This window comes from Neopsephotus bourkii, unplaced genomic scaffold (genome assembly GCF_033783945.1).
Source record: "Neopsephotus bourkii isolate Nb327-2 ecotype Australia unplaced genomic scaffold, CSIRO-AGI_Nbou_v1 NB_196, whole genome shotgun sequence".
NCBI classification, from domain to species: Eukaryota; Metazoa; Chordata; class Aves; order Psittaciformes; family Psittacidae; genus Neopsephotus; species Neopsephotus bourkii.
In genome coordinates this window covers 3,365,526-3,381,321 of record NW_026900709.1, presented here as the reverse complement: position 1 = coordinate 3,381,321, position 15,796 = coordinate 3,365,526, and the positions used below count along the sequence as shown (strand labels likewise).

At 41.0% G+C, this 15,796-nt stretch overlaps 1 protein-coding gene across 6 annotated transcripts in view; it reads right to left on the bottom strand.

Annotated features, from left to right (window-relative positions):
- Positions 1 to 15,796, bottom strand: part of SLC39A10 (solute carrier family 39 member 10) — an 88,611-nt gene that overhangs the window by 29,478 nt on the left and 43,337 nt on the right. For 2 of the 6 annotated variants that reach the window (XM_061376914.1, XM_061376922.1), the window contains exon 1: positions 8,540 to 8,655. The exons of 2 other annotated variants lie outside the window; for them this stretch is intronic. In XM_061376914.1, the coding sequence (XP_061232898.1) occupies positions 8,540 to 8,548 (9 nt within the window). In that variant the 5' untranslated portion in view covers positions 8,549 to 8,655. Of the gene's footprint in view, positions 1 to 8,539; positions 8,658 to 8,968; positions 9,121 to 15,796 lie in introns of those variants that run through there. 2 more of the 6 variants (XM_061376929.1, XM_061376952.1) reach the window with 2 other exon arrangements.

Genomic DNA, 15,796 nt, shown 5'->3' with positions numbered 1-15,796 from the left:
TTGTTAATGTTACTTCACAGGTTCAACGTCAAAAATAGAGATTCACAGAATGTAAACATGAGTTTCTGTAACAAATGCTTTGTTATTCCACATGGATAGCATTTTCTGTTAAATGATCCTCCCTCCCTCTCCTTTTGCTATTCTAATTGCCAGTACATCACCCCCTTCCCAAGTCTGCTGAGAGCATCAAAGCTGTATTACAAAATACCTGACTGCGATCATATTAAAGCTACTGAAAGTAAATCCATTATGTGATCAGGGCTGCCCATCTTTTCTACAAATCTATCCAATTAGAACTATGCTATTTCAAATTACATGTTTAACTAATTAAGAGACTACAAAACAGACTTGTGGTAGAAAGCAGCTTAAACCATCAGGCTAAACCAACAGAAATCTATCAAACTGATAGGCATCAGCAAAATTAAAATCTACTGGAAGAACCAGTTACGAATCAAGACAGTTACAGTCCATCCACACCTCTAAACTTATTTTAATATCTAAAATAGTTCAGTTTAAAGTATCATGAAACATAAACAGTAAGAGAATTTAATCCTGAGAAGCTTTTCATTCCAGCCATCAACACCTGAAGACACCTAAGCACTTGGGTGCTGTTAGAAGAGTCTGAAGTTTTACTTTTCTTTTTTCTAGATGCACAACAGTTGCTTGTGAATCCTCTGATGCTCTTCGCAGTCATTTAAGTTCTTACGATATCTTGTCACTAGCGTAACATAGCCGGCCACCTCACTGCCAGGTTAAGAAGTTTAAATACTTCAATAAATAGGTTCACTATTTGGCACCCAAACGCGTATCTGGCATCCATATCTAGCTAGTCCTCTACCACAGTCCCTGACCAGAGAAGTTTTCAACATAGGGGGAAATCTTATAACCTGATACCTGAATAATAATTGTTGAAATACCATTTTAGAAATTTAGCAAAGCTAACAATGGATCTTATCTTTGGCCAGCATAATTGCATCCTCAAAGCAAAGCACAACAAATAAACAGAAATACTAAAAAGCATTTTCTTGTCTGGTAAGCTAAGCTCACTGTTTACCCATTTCTGATTAAACTGCATGTACTTTCAAGTTTTTAGCTTTAACTTTAATACCGTAAATGTAAAGTTTAATAAGTCATTACTGGTAAGAGGACTGCAAGGTAAAGTTAAGGATCTTCCTTTGTTGTCAAGTAAAACCAAAGCAAAACATAACTGCATGGACAGAAGAGAAAACAGCAGAGCACATGCTACTTCAGATTATTATTCAACTGCTTCCTGGAACTACTGTGTTATGTTTTTTATAAGGGCTAAAAGTCAGGAAAATGTATTTTTTTTTTCACAGTTAAACCACGTTCTTTTTCTTTGAAGAAGTATGCACTTCTCTCAATGTTTTGCTTTGAGAATATTTTGTTTACGAAAATGTAATTAATCCTTTGCTTTTCATGTCCAGATTCTGAATTTTTTGTTAACAATTAAGCTGTGGTAAGATAGAAAATTCCAGTACATTAATTTATTTGTACAAGCACTCAGAATTTTCCCTGAAGTGAAAATTTGCCTTTTTCATATTTTTTTATGAAGAACTCAGCAAGAATTATGCTGTCTTGTTCTAAAACACTATTTTGATTTGTCCACAGTCCAATCAATAAGAACCCATTAAAATATTAAATCCATACATTTTAAGGGGTTTTGACTTAAACTACACCACAATTAAACTATGAGAGGTGTTCCTATGCATTAAAGGCTAAAAAGCACAAAAATAATGCACTCTTTCATTAGACAAATGCAGCCACTTAGCACTGATGAAACAGCAGTTTCTGTGGGGAATACAAGACCAGGTAGGTCTTCAAAGGCAGTGAAAGTGTTTTTACATTGCCTAGCATGACTGCTTACTGCAACTAATTTGAGCCACAAAGTTTGATTCAAAGAAACAGAAGTGAGTCATAATAATTTGTTACAGTTGCAGCATCATTAAACCATTTCATCTTAATCCATTCTTTTAGGAGTCAGCATAAGCCCCTTGCATTCCTCTCCCTACTATTTAATATACACAGTCAGCAAAAGCCAGCATGGGAATTTTTGCCCAGAGCCACTAAAACTGAAATTCTCCTGGGATTCTCTGTACCTTACCCTGCAAGATGAAGATGCATAAATTTGGACTACACACTTCACACAACTCAGTCACTTCCCTGTAGTATAAAAACAGTAACTGTGTCAAAAAGTAAGTTTTGCATGGGAGGGAATTTTGGCTGTTTGAGAACAAGCAAATAAAAGTCTAGAATATAGAACAAGCATTAAGAAATTATCTATGGGCATATAATAAAAAGCTAAATTTTGTTATACATCCTGCTGTAACTACTGTATAGTTAACTGAATATATGGTACAAGTCTTGAGAGCAGCTGGACAATTCAAGCACCATTACCTAATACAATGCATCTGCTAGTCAGTTGCCTCAATACGCAGTTCAGAATGGAAATGATGGCTAGTCTATCCTGTTTATGTATTATATTAGACATCAAATAAACAAGAATATTTTATTTTTATTTAAAAAACCCAAACAAACAAAAATCCCACAAACACCAAATATGGAGCAATGCAAGGCTACCGCATCATTTAGACTGCAGTCAAGTAGCATATCTCTATAGTTTTAGTGTAAGCTAGCACAAGTTAGAACTGTACTTTTCATCTGAGATACTGTATTTTACAGAGAGATATATTCAGGTCAGTAATAAATAAAATGCTTCTATGCTCTGCAAACAGAACTAGCAGATAAATATAGCCTAAATTAGATGGTTTGAATTTCATGGAGTGAGAGTACTTACCAAGGTAGCGGAGCCCTGACTTAAAAGAGTTCTTTCTTTATAGGAATGGATCACAGAAATTGCACAGAGCCTTGAGAAGTAATATCTGTTATAACATAGACTACAATATTCCACTTGACAGTAAAGAAGCTCTTCTGGTCTGCTCTGTGTATGATATGAAGTAGTGCCTACAGTGGCAAAATAAGACTTCAACCCAGATGAGTACCTGTGCACTACTGCCCTTGCAGGAAACACTCAGTTGTAGTATTATTAGTAATTGTGAAAGGTGAGTTAAACTCAACTTACAGCTGTAGAAATGACATATGGTTACTATCATGAACAACTTCAGAACCAGTCATCCAGGTATACAGTGCTACTCAGTCCTACTTAAAATGCAAATCAATATTGGCAAAATATTGCAGATCAAGTCATAGGCTCATGGAATGGTTAGGGCTGGAAAGGACCCTGGGCCATCAGCAGGGACGCCTCAACTAGATCATGTCACCCAAGGCTTTGAATATTAATAGAATACTCAAAACACCTATTTGAGGAGAGTACCTTGGGTATTAGCTGTATTTTTAATTTGTTTGGCTTTGATACTCAAACCTAAGTTTGGCTGCAAGCTATCATCAGCAATAAGCTTGCTTAAAAGAGGAACTATTTATAGGCACGAATCACCAGCTGTAAATCAATTACAATTTAGTTATCTTTCAGAATTCAAGATATTATTTTTGTCCATTAATAATCATCACACTGCAGTGATAACAATGCTGCTGCAATAAAAACATACGAAGATCGGTTTATTAATGTGTTACAAGTCAGGTAATCTTGAGGCATCTATCTTTCTGTATAAAGTTTATAACACCACCTATCTGGAATTCACTTTTTATTACTACGAGCTGTGATTGGAAACTATTTTGAAAGTGTTTACGACCTACATGCAGAAATACTGCACAGTCTGTTGATCACGATTCTATGGAAATCCTGCAGTCTCGCATAAACATCCTTCATACATTCTTAATCTGAACAGTTTTTTATTTCATGTATGCATTTACAAAAAGACTAACCACAGGAATATTTTTACAGGGCTTAATTTGATTAATAAGTTTCAGATGGGATCAAGAGTTATTCACTGACTTTCAGCACTATGCAGACTTTATCTCAGTTCTAGATTGGTTTAGCTACCTAGTATCAAGGACTTCAGAAAGTCTGCCACTTAAGAACCAAATGCTTACAGGTACCATTTTCTGTACCTTTTAACAGTTAGAGCTCTAACTCCTCTCTAGTCAGTACTCCACATTTTGTACATACTTGATATCTTGTTTAATACTGAGATGATGTGATTGTCAACACAGAAGTAAAACAGGAGTAGGTTTCTGTAACAAACTTCATCATAAGGCTACAGATATGTTCCTTGTAAGTGAAAATGAGATTTTAGAAGTGCTCTTCAAAAAAAAACCACCTTAAGAAAACCAAATAACACCCCCCCCTTCCTCCCCCCCCCAAAAAAAAAATCAAACCTGGAGATCAGTTTTATTAATTTGCACTGCACAAAAACTCTAATAAACACAATCTAACTGATCTAGGTTAATTTTGCTCATGTTCAAGACCCATTTAAGAGTATTTCCTATTCTGTTCACATTGTTCACAGAACCACAGTAACAGACAAATACACCTAAATTCAGACTCTTCAATAGACAATGCAGTATAACTTTTGTAACAGGTCCATACATTTTTAGCAGCAATCTCATTTTGCAGTAGCACAACCAACAAGATTTTCTTCATTTGTGCTTCTCCTTTGGAAAGCATCAAGCTATAGAAAAGGTGATAGCCAGATGAGAATGAAGCTCTTAGGTCATCAAAAGCTGAGAAAGAACAGACAACAGCTGAGTCATTCCTCCTCTGCAGCAACAAAGTCAGAAAACTGAAAGGAGAAGATGAGGCAGCACAATGTGATACCCAGAAGATGAGGATTTTTCCAGTATAATGAACTGTGTCCTCCAGCATGAGTACAACACCCTACACATAATTTCAGCATCCCTTCTTCTCATAAGCTTTTGAGTTGAACACCAGGAAACTATCATCTTATCTTCCCTGTCTTTCATGCTGGCTTCCAGCTTTTTGGGCATTAAAACCTGTACAGGATTTGGATTATCACAACAGGTAACAAAACACAAGTGACTTCAAACAACTACTTTTTAGCTTCTTTACCCATCCGATTTCTATTACATAAAAAAGGGAGAAATAAAAGGAGCAACGGCACTGATGCAGTAGCACATGAATTAGTATGAATAGGTGGGCTGATACAGTGCATACCTTTCCTTCAGATTACAATGTAGGCAGGACAGAGTTTCCAGCTTTTCAATCAGTTTCTGAAACTTTAAAAAGAGCTTTGATATAGCTTTGCCTAATGGGTACACATTTCCTTTTCAGACTTTACTGGGTGCATTTCAAGTAATATCTCAGTTGTAATTTAAGAATGACCTAAAACCAATCTAAATTCTTTCTGCATCAAGCGTTACTTCAGGCCTTTATCAAACTAAAATTACTAGTTCTCATTTAAGGTAACTTCAGCGGCCCATCCCCAAAGATGAGATCTTGTCATATGATAAAATTGTTTTAGATAATTGCTCTCTAAATTAAGTTGGACTCCCACAGAAAAACAGGAAGTGATTCTGATTCTCTCTCTTCACATTAGGCCAGAAATTGCGTCCCTAAAGACAATTCTTAGTATTCAGAGAACTCTCCCAGCACCTAAAGCTAATTCTGTGAAAAGTATACCTACACCAGGGACAGAGGACTTCAGATTAAGCTCACCTTCTTTGAAACATCTGCTAGTATTTTCCATTGTGTTGAGAAGAGCCAGGATACACTCATTTGACAATTCTGAAAACATGCTACAACATGTGATAAAACAGCAAATGCTCTGACAGTTGATAACCAAACTGTTAAGAAAATGGAATGTTTTCTTGTTCTGACATAATTTTCATTGATACATACAGTTATGCCTGTCCATCCCTGATTTGTAAAGATGCCACAATCTTTTCATTAAGTTTCATCAGTTAAGGACCAAATCCTGACTTGCACGAAAACTGTCATGGAGCTCAGCTTTTAAGTAGTTTGTGCAATTTTAATTCAGTAATTCCATCTGATGGAAACAGTTGTTTCAAATCCAGACTGATTTATCAAGTGCCCATTGTACATTCAAAATAAACTTCCACTTCCATAAAAACTGTGACAAGAGACAGGAACAACAGTCATTACAATAGGCACAATCATGATCAAACAACATGAAAATCAAACAGCCAAAGCAAACAAGTCTAAACATACTTCCTTTGGGACTATACACCCAAGTTTGAGGTCCATGTGATCTGGGCACTACCTAAAAGCTTCTTCCTAGCTAAATCAGCCATTGTTTTGCTGAATATGTTTTAAGGATATAAGTATCTAAATTACAGTTGCTTGACTTAGTGAAGACCACCAAGGAAATCTATGCCAGTTGGATATAGTAATTTTTTTCTATGTGCATATATCTGTACCTTATTTTTGTAAGTCAAACTACACAAAAAGTATGCATCTTAAGAAGGCTTCCTACCGAACACTCAGAACGGTTTATTAACACGAGGCCTAAGTACCAAATGCACTCAATAGTCTCCTCCTGACTTTTCACATCTAACTCCAGAAGATGGATACTGTTACAATGCCACACAGATCTTAGCCTGAGATCACTAATTAAAGAAGTATTTCCAAGCATCGCAGTAGACAGAGGTCAGCACCAAGATCTGCGCTTTTTCACATGGAACTTTCTGCAATATACTTGAACTACCCTGATGATTCAATTTCACTCGATTTTTTTTGTAATGGGAGAAACGAATGTTAAGACAAACGAGCCTATGAACACATTTGCGTCACTGTAAACGACTTTTCTGTAATAGCACATTCTATGACTGACTGGATACACACTCCCAAACTTGACAACCTGGAAAAGGCACGAAGACCTACATGAAAGCAAAGAACGTTAATTAAAATAAACCTTGTTGGAGTTTTTACCTAGGCAGAATCACTTTTCATGTTGCCTATTCCAGATAAGCAACTGCATATGATCCTTCCACATCTGCCTTCTTGTGGACACTAGGACACATACACATATAGAACTACTACAGTAATCTCATAAATCATACACAATTAATTCACAGACTATATACAGGCCACATTCTCTTTTAGAAGTGGATGGCATGGCCATGTATTTTCTTTGTCACAAGTATGTAAGTGTTGAAAGCAGTTTAGAAAGCAGCACTGCAGGACAGTGCCACCAGTTCTAAGTTTACAGCAAAAATGTAGTTAGTACTAAGTCTATAGTCAGTCTCAAGAGTTCCTGGGAACCACAGGATTTTTTCCACATTATTTTCTTTTATTATACTGAGCGTTAGCCTAAGAAGTTACTATTAATAAGTCTGACTCTTGCTTTGAAGTTGAGTCATATGCTCCACCAGTGCACACAGAACACCCATTCCCCTATGCACCTAATGGAAAACACATTCATCAGTGACAGAACTCGAGTGTGTTCTGTTAAAATAATTTTTAAGACATAATAGGATACCTGTTTTGCACAGAAATACTCTTTTATTGTCATCATATCAGTTACTACACTGTGACACTAGAAGATACCAGCTGGAACACTCCAGAAACATTTGGTAACTAGATGGCAATTGCTTCCATGTTTCTGAAAATTTAACCAGGCCTTCCAGTGTACATTTCTCAACAGTGCATTAGGCTCCATGTATCAGTTTCCCTCAGTACTATCATACTGAGGCATGGTAGGACATCTTCACTTAGAAGAATTATGATTGCTGCTTAAAGGCATACCGTTTTTAGAGTGCTAGAAACCAGAACTGTTTCTAAGTCACGCAGGTCTTGCTCAGAGGCAACAGCTGAACAGCCAACAGGTATCAACTTTTTACAGAAGCCCCCCCCACAAAAGAAAAAGATAACTAAACGTTTTTAAGAGTAATTTTATTCCAAAGTTTCGACATTAGGTATGTTTCCAATGCATGCAGCGTAAGCAGTAGAAACAGCTGAGATCAGTAATCAATCCCTTTAACTCATTTCTGTGTACGGCATACTACAACCAGCGACAAAACCCCCAGACCCGCTCGTAACTTTAAGGTTACATGCAGGTTACAGCCCAAGTGCTATTTCTGCAGTTTTAACGCTAACTAGAAACGTCAGGCCAAGAAGAATTCAATCCTGTGGCTTCATCATCCATCATCACTATGTTGTCCAACAGATACGACAACATACGAGACAGCCCTACACAGACACAGCACCCAGACTTCCCTCTCCCGCACACCCGCTGGCAGCGACCCTCTCCTTGCAGCAGTACCCTGTGCGGAACCGTAAAAGCACCAGCACCGTCTGCCTGCACCCGGGAACTCCACATGGCCCCGCACAGACAGCCACTCCCCAAATCGCTCTCGGGACAGGAACGGGACGATAAGGAAATGACAAGCGCCAAGGCAAAAAGCGCGCTACGCGCTGCCCGGCGACACCCGCCGCCCCGGACATAGCTCAGCCTGCGGCGGGACGCAGCGGGATCCCTCGGCGCCCCCCGCCCCCAACCAACCGCCGCATCCTGCCGCCCCCCCCTCCCTTTTCTCTCTCCGCCCAGAACGGCGAGGGCAGTTACGGCCCCGTAGCCGCCGCCACGTCCCAGTCCCCTCAAGAGGGAAAGGGGGGCGGGTTTACCTGCCGCATGGTCGACTCAAGAGCCGGAGAAAGAAAGGGGTGGGGGGAGATGCGCCAGGACTACGGCGGCCACTCATGTTCCGCTGCCTCAGGGGGGAGGCCGGGCACAGCTCCCCCTACCCCCTTCCAACCACCGCCCCCCGGCTCCCCGCCAGCTTCCCTCGCCCACCCGCGCAGCCCCCCGTCCCGATGGCGGGTCTGGCCGCCGACACGTGATGAGACGGCCGCGCCGCCGTGTCCCCCGCTCCGCATCCCGGGGAAGCTGGTGTCCGTTACTGCCGATCATCACCGGCTCCTTCTCCTCGTTCGCAAGCCCTGTGCGCCCCTCAGCCCCCACCCCGCCGCCAGCCCGCGGCCAGCCACCACCCGCACCGCAGCGCCGGCCGGTTGTGGGGGAGGGAATGTAAACAAATGGGGTTTTATAGCTACCTCACTCGAGTGCCGTGTGCATCTCCCTCTCCGCTCGGTACCAAACCGCCGCGGCGCCTCCTCCTCCTCCTCCTGCAGCTCTTGCTGCGGCCACGCTATTCACTAACCGCGGCTACGCCAGGCCCCACACTCGCCACTACGCACCATGCGGCCCGTTCTACACACGCGTCCCCGCAGCCCGCTTCACCCAATACGGAGCCATTTCCTCCCCTCCCCCCCGCAGCTTCACTCCGCTCCCCCCTCCTCTGCTCCACTACCGACTACGAAAATGGCGTAGCGCGGTCTGTGCCCTCCCCCCCTCCTTGCGGCGGCTTGCGCTCATCACTCAAGCGATCCGAGCGGGGAGGCGGCCGGGGCGGGACGCAGCCCCGGGGCAGGAGGCCGCGAATCGCGGGCACCGCCGGACGTAGCTGCGCCGCCTGCTCCAGTTCGTCTGGCCGCACAACGTCCGCGGGGCCCGGGACAGCAGCCTCCGGCCCAGAGCCTTGCGGCCCGCTCCTGGCGGGTGGCGGAGGGGGGAGCGGATCCGCCGCCCGTACTATGAGGCGCCGTTGGCCGCTACCCCGGCGTCGAACAGCCGGCAGCTCGGAGAGAGCCGGGCCTGCCCTGGGGTCGGGCCTTCATCTGCAGCCGCGGAACTGTCTCTGCTCTCGGTGGCAGCGGGAGAAGGGGTGTTTCATGGCTGGAGCTTGGCGTTCGTGTAGAGATGCCTCTCCGAGAAGGGGATACGTATTACCCGCCATTTATTTAACTCTGGAAACCGCTGTTTATCTAGATGATAAACATTCCCCCTGTCGGAGGAGGAGCCCCTCATCACGATGCATTAGATTCCTAGGCAACAGCTACAGAACTAAAAGTAATACCGTATGTAAATTAAAACCCTTTCCAGAACAACACCGAAAACGTCTTGGTTTACGACAGAACACCTACAGAATACAGGAGTCCTTCACATCAAATACTATTTCAAAATAGACCAGCTTTCTCTAATGGTTAGTTATAGAAAATTATGTTCAGAGGCTGAAGTGCTGTTGCAGAGACACCTCAAATGAGTTTTAGACTCTTTGATTTTTCTTTTTGAGGAGTTCGTATGCAATTTTAAGCACAGTTTCTTCCAGAAATAACTGAAGTTTCTGTAGCAGGCTTCAGTCTGCAAGCAAACCACCACCACCTCTCCCTTCGTTAAGGACACATGTATTTCTCTTTTAGACTCTTAATGTTACCAGATTGAACTAACTCACCTTTCTAAACTTAACCCTTTGTTAAACCAGATGATTCACACCAGCACAACCTAAGTCTGGCCTTTCAGATCCAGAATCCTATCCTTCCCATAGTCGTTTCTCAGTCCAAGCCTTGGCTTGAGATAGCCAATCTCAGCCACCCTAATATCCTGCCAAAGTCATTATGTGAATCTTTGCTTGGTGATACGTCCCTAGAACACAAAACAAGTACAGAATACCAAAAATGTAAAGGATTGATAGTACTTGCTTAGAAACCAAACAAAGTTGGATATCTGTAAGACTCAAAAAACCCCACATAACACTGAAGTCACAGTGCAAAGGAAACCCAGAGTAAACCTTCCTTAATAAGTTGAATAATCATGAAAACGCAGATAATGTAATAAACTGACTGAAAGACATGCAACCTATCAAACAGGACCTAAGACCACATCAGTTCTGTGTTATGCTACACCAATCTTTCAGTCATGTGATGCTGAATCTTTACTGAACTTCTCCAATTACTCCTTTGTTGTTTTTTTCTCTCCATAAATTTCATACCCAAGGGATAGACTTTCAAATTTCCTCCAGCACCCTTTCCTCTCTTTAGTATTTATTTGCAGGGGAGAAAAATAACACCTGCATTCCCGCCCTCCTTTCTTCCCCAATGCCTTATGGAATCAATCACAAGAATACAAACCATCCTAGTCAAGCATTTGACAACCTCTGCTCAGGTCAAGTTTCAGGGACTGTGAAACCGATTATGAGGTTCTAAACCAAACTGTTACATCAGATCATTTGCACATGGATTTGAATGGTTCCTGATTTCAAAGCAGGTCTTTCATCTCTCAGAATTTTCACACAGCAAATAAAACACAGAGCTGCTTCTAACACTGGTCATTAGACACCTACCACAATACCCACTGCTGATCACTAGGTGTGACTGAATTCTGCTGCTCTTTGGTCTAGAATAGAAATGCACTGAGTGCAAAGAATATAAAAAGTGTAAAGTTTTGTATCTTCTTCGTTCAGAGTTCAGACTGAGTGAACTGTACACAGTAATAAAACAGAGCATATGGGGTTTGTTAGCCTTTCCAAATAAAACGCAAATAATACCATAAAACCCCAAAATTCAGAACTCCAGGAAGAGCTCCAATTATAGAATCAATTGAAATTAAGGCATTTACTACAGAAATGTCCTCTAAAATTTCAGGCTTGGTTGATTTTGTACTAGTTTTACTGTATTTAGAAAAGTTACATATACTGGGGGGTAAAGAAACTTTTCTGAAGGCAGCTTTACCTTGTTGTGGAGGTACTGATGCTATGTAGTTATTTTCCAGAGATTCACCCAAACAGGGTATACCAATAAAAAAATATCCCTATATTGGTGGTTTCTCTCTGCAGAAGCCTTCCTCCTCTCCAGCTGTTACACGTTGTGACATGCAGCTGTGTATTTTAAAGCCAGAAGGGACCATTAGCAGGCCTGCCAGCACTATGAGATGAGAATATCGTTTCCTGTTAAGAAATGTGAGTCTCGTTTGTATTTTGACTTAGGCCATAATCATCCTGGTTAGTCTGCTCTGGGCTTTCATCTGATACATTGAAAAGCTTGTTTTGTATTTAGAATATTTTCCCTATAGTTGTACATTGTATCTTGCAACTGGGTTATATCTCCCTAGTTTTAACTGTGTATTCTAATACAAGAACTGCTTACACGTCAATAAAATTAAGTACGACTTTCTATACCTCAACTTCAGAAACCAGAACAAAAACTATTAAATCAGGCATTAGTACGAAAAGCAGAGAATATGCTTCCCTGTAAAGCATGTGGAACAGCATTCTATGCTGCAAGGAGCTGGTACAACAGAGCAGGGTAGCCAGCATTGCTGATAGCTCAAGATAACACAGATCCATGCAACAAATCCAAATTGACTTTTCAAGCTTCAAACAGAACAATACCTTACTATACTTTTAGAACAGAACTGTCTTTTATTTTTTTCATCCTCTCACAGGGTGTGTACTTGCTGAGTAACACTGCATGGTACACACTTGTCCATTGGTCTGCAGGAAAGTAATGCATCCTATCAAGTAATATAGAAGGACTTGGTGTATAATGCTGCGAAAGCAGATTGTGGCTTCTAGTGGAGCTCACCTCAGGATGGGGACCTGTCTAAAGACACATCTCCAGCTTCAGTAGAGTGCTATGACCTTTCCAGTACCCTGTGGACCTGATGCATCTGGTCAGCAGACCCCAGTTTTGGGTCAGCCAGTTGTGTTGACATAGAAGATTGTAAAGGAAGTGACAGGACATAGTGTCATGGTTCAGTTGTGAGACGCAGGCCTAAAGAGAAGATGTGTGAGACTGGACAGTCTGACAGATCTCATATGCTAATTTCTCTTCCTTGTAACAGCCCAGTTTTGCATGTGAGGGATAAAATGCTGACATACATACATGTATACATGGAAGTAATAGCTAGTTTAGAAGCAACCTTTTTCTCAGTATTAATAAATAATAGAAAGAATTTAGATTTTGCTTCCACTTGTATTCTTACAGTCAGTGTCCTGGTTTTGGCTGGAATAGAGTTAATTTTCTTTCTAGTAGCTGGTGCAGTGCTGTGTTTTGGCTTCCACCTGATAACAATGCTGATAACACACGGATGTTTTAGTTGTTGCTCAGTAGCACTTACCCTGATCAAGGACTTTTCAGTCTCTCATCCTCTGCCAGCATGGAAGAGCTCAGCTGGGAGGGAGCAGAGACAGTACACCTGACCCAAACCACCTAAAAGGATGTTCAGTACCATATGATAGCAGGAAAAGGGACTTTCAGCCTGAAGGAGCAACCATGAGAGGCACCCCTGCAGAAGGGGAGATCACCGCTTTCCAGTCTGCTGCCATACAGGAGAGCTTCATGACACCCAGTTAGTAATTCTGCATGCAGGTTTAATTCTTAAATCCTCATACTGCATCTGACTGTAAGCAGAAGAAAGAGTCTTGTGAACATTCTTTGGAGATTGGAAACAGTATGTTGAAAAAGATTTTAACTGGGAGAAATTAATTTAGAAAACTAGTAGTTGAAGGTGTACGTGTCTTCTACTATTTAAATGGGGGAAAAAAATGTTACTGTTTCTTGCCGAGATGAAATTTTGTACCCCTCTGGCAAGTTTAAATTCTTTGGCTGAAGAACCCAACTTAATTTTCTTACTTTTGAAATACTGATGTCTCCAGAAAAGCCAGTGTAACAGCTTGAAATGTCAATTTCCTCCTTTATTTGGAATCATTCAAAGATTTAATCAGAATTTAGGGCAGTTTGAATGCCAACACAGCTGGGTTTGTGGTATGTATTACATGTGTGTTTTCTTTCCTGTTCTTTTCTAGCTTCTGTCCTTCCCTTTGTTCATTCTGAGAGCCTGGATCAAAGTCAGAAGTGCCATTTCTTATTTCACAGTGGCCAACAAGTATTATGGATCTTGCTGAAGAGATTTCACAGAGTTAGCTAGCAGCAGAATTAACCATGAGGAGGTAGAGAACGGTTCACAGGGCACAGCTATTGTCAATGCTGACTTGCCTACCAAAGAGATTTTACCAAATTCCATAGAAGTGAAAGAGTTTTACTACAGGAGGCTTTGCTCAGAAGTGCACTGATAAGATCTGCTGAAGTGAAATATCAGGGCATCATGCAGAAGACACTTTCTTTCCTCAGCTACAGAATTTCCTAATCTGGATCTCAAAATATGACCTGCTGACAGTCATCTCTTCTGCTTTGAATTTACTGATTTACTTATTGTATGTGGTCAGTCGTATTTTACAGACTTACTTGAACTTTAATGATACAGTAGTTTGGTATGTATTCATTCCCAGGCTGTACAAGAGGGTGCTGAGATTGGGTACTGAAGCAGCAAAAACTTTGCTTATGGCAAGGACATAAGTGAAGACATTTAAGCATCAGGGTGAGCTTAAGTATCCCTATAAGCAAGTAGTGATATGGTGATTAAAGTCATGCTTGGAAGTAGGCAGTGATGTCCTCTGGGGGATTTCACTGCCTCAGGACTACTTGGCTTAACTGCAATGAATTTAAAGCCCAAGTTTGTTTAACTCCAAGGCCGTATATAAAAATGATACTTTTTGTAGAGACTGTATATGCTTTTTTCCATATTCTTGCTAAACTGGGTGATCTTGTTTAAGCATTTGCTTGGCAGATTTATTTAGTTAGTTTTAGTTGGTTTCAACTCTGTAAATTCCAGTGATAATTCAAAGTAGATCTGGCTAGCATTGCAGTATCTGGAAAGTATAATTTGAAGGTTTCTTTACTCCTGAGAGGGGACAGAAAGAGAAACCTGTCTGTTTTGTTTTGTTTTTTTTTTTTTTTTTTAAAACAATTCTTACCCTTCTCTTACAACAGCATTGTCCTACAACCCATGTACATACTCCCCTGTTCAGACTGTATATAAACATGTATGGGCATATATGTAGGTTTTTAAGCAAATATATTAATGTCAATGACAGAGTCTGTGCAATTTTAAGTATGGTACTATTGAAATACTGACGGGAAATTAGTTTAAACAGAAGCCCATGGTTTTTATTACTTCTTTTAACATCAAATCAAGATACATATTTTATAGACCTGTCTTTTAGAAGTATGTTAGTTTGTCTCTTTGTGGGTGTTGCAGTTTAACCCCAGCTGGCAACAGAGTACCATGCAGCCACTGGGAAAGGGCTAGGCTTTCTGGTTTTTGTTTTTAAACATAACCTGACATTTTTGGTGAAAAACAAGTTCAGAACCAATGAAAAATATTATTATTCAAGGTTACATAAACATCAAAGGATATACGTAAAAGGTTGTGATGCTGCAGCAGCAACCCAAGTGTTTGTTCCACACAAAGCCTTTTTTCTGCAATATGGAAAAAAGCCAGTATGACTCACAGACCATTGGTTAAGTTTGCAAAGCTGGCAAACACCAGTGTGGCTTATCCACAGGAAAACTCCTGCTGGGCAAACTTTACTTTATTAAATGACTCTCCCATTGTTTTGTTATTATTTGTTTGGAATATAAACTTGCCAGCCCTACTCTCTAAAGCAGCCCAAAGCCCCTTCATTGGATTTGAGACACATTTTTTGCTGGTAGCAGGGTCAGGATAAGATTCAAAATGCAAGATACTAGAAATTGAGGACAGTGTGTCACAGCTTTGTTCCTCTCTTGCAGACTTGAGTTCATTTGCACACTTGGGTTTATTTATTTTTCTCCTTTCCTTCCTGTCTGTTGAGAACACCTGCTTGCCTGTGGCATCTTTTCTGTACCCACTGGTTGCAGAAAGATAACCATCTTCATGCCAAAGGGTATGAAGGGAGGGAATGGCCAGTCAGCTGCTTCCTTTAGCACACGAGTGGGGTGAGAGTACTGAGTACAGAGAACTTACAATCATATCCATAGGAGAGCTCTGTATCAATAAATACGGGATATTCTCTGCTGGAGCTAGGCAGGGTTCAAAACATTAAACAAAGCTGGTCTTGCTGGCTGGGTGGAATAAACTAAAAATTCCTCTGAAGGCTTACACTTAGGAAAGTAAACTGGATCAATTCCAAAACTGGCCTACCTGATCAAAGAGGAAAATATTGA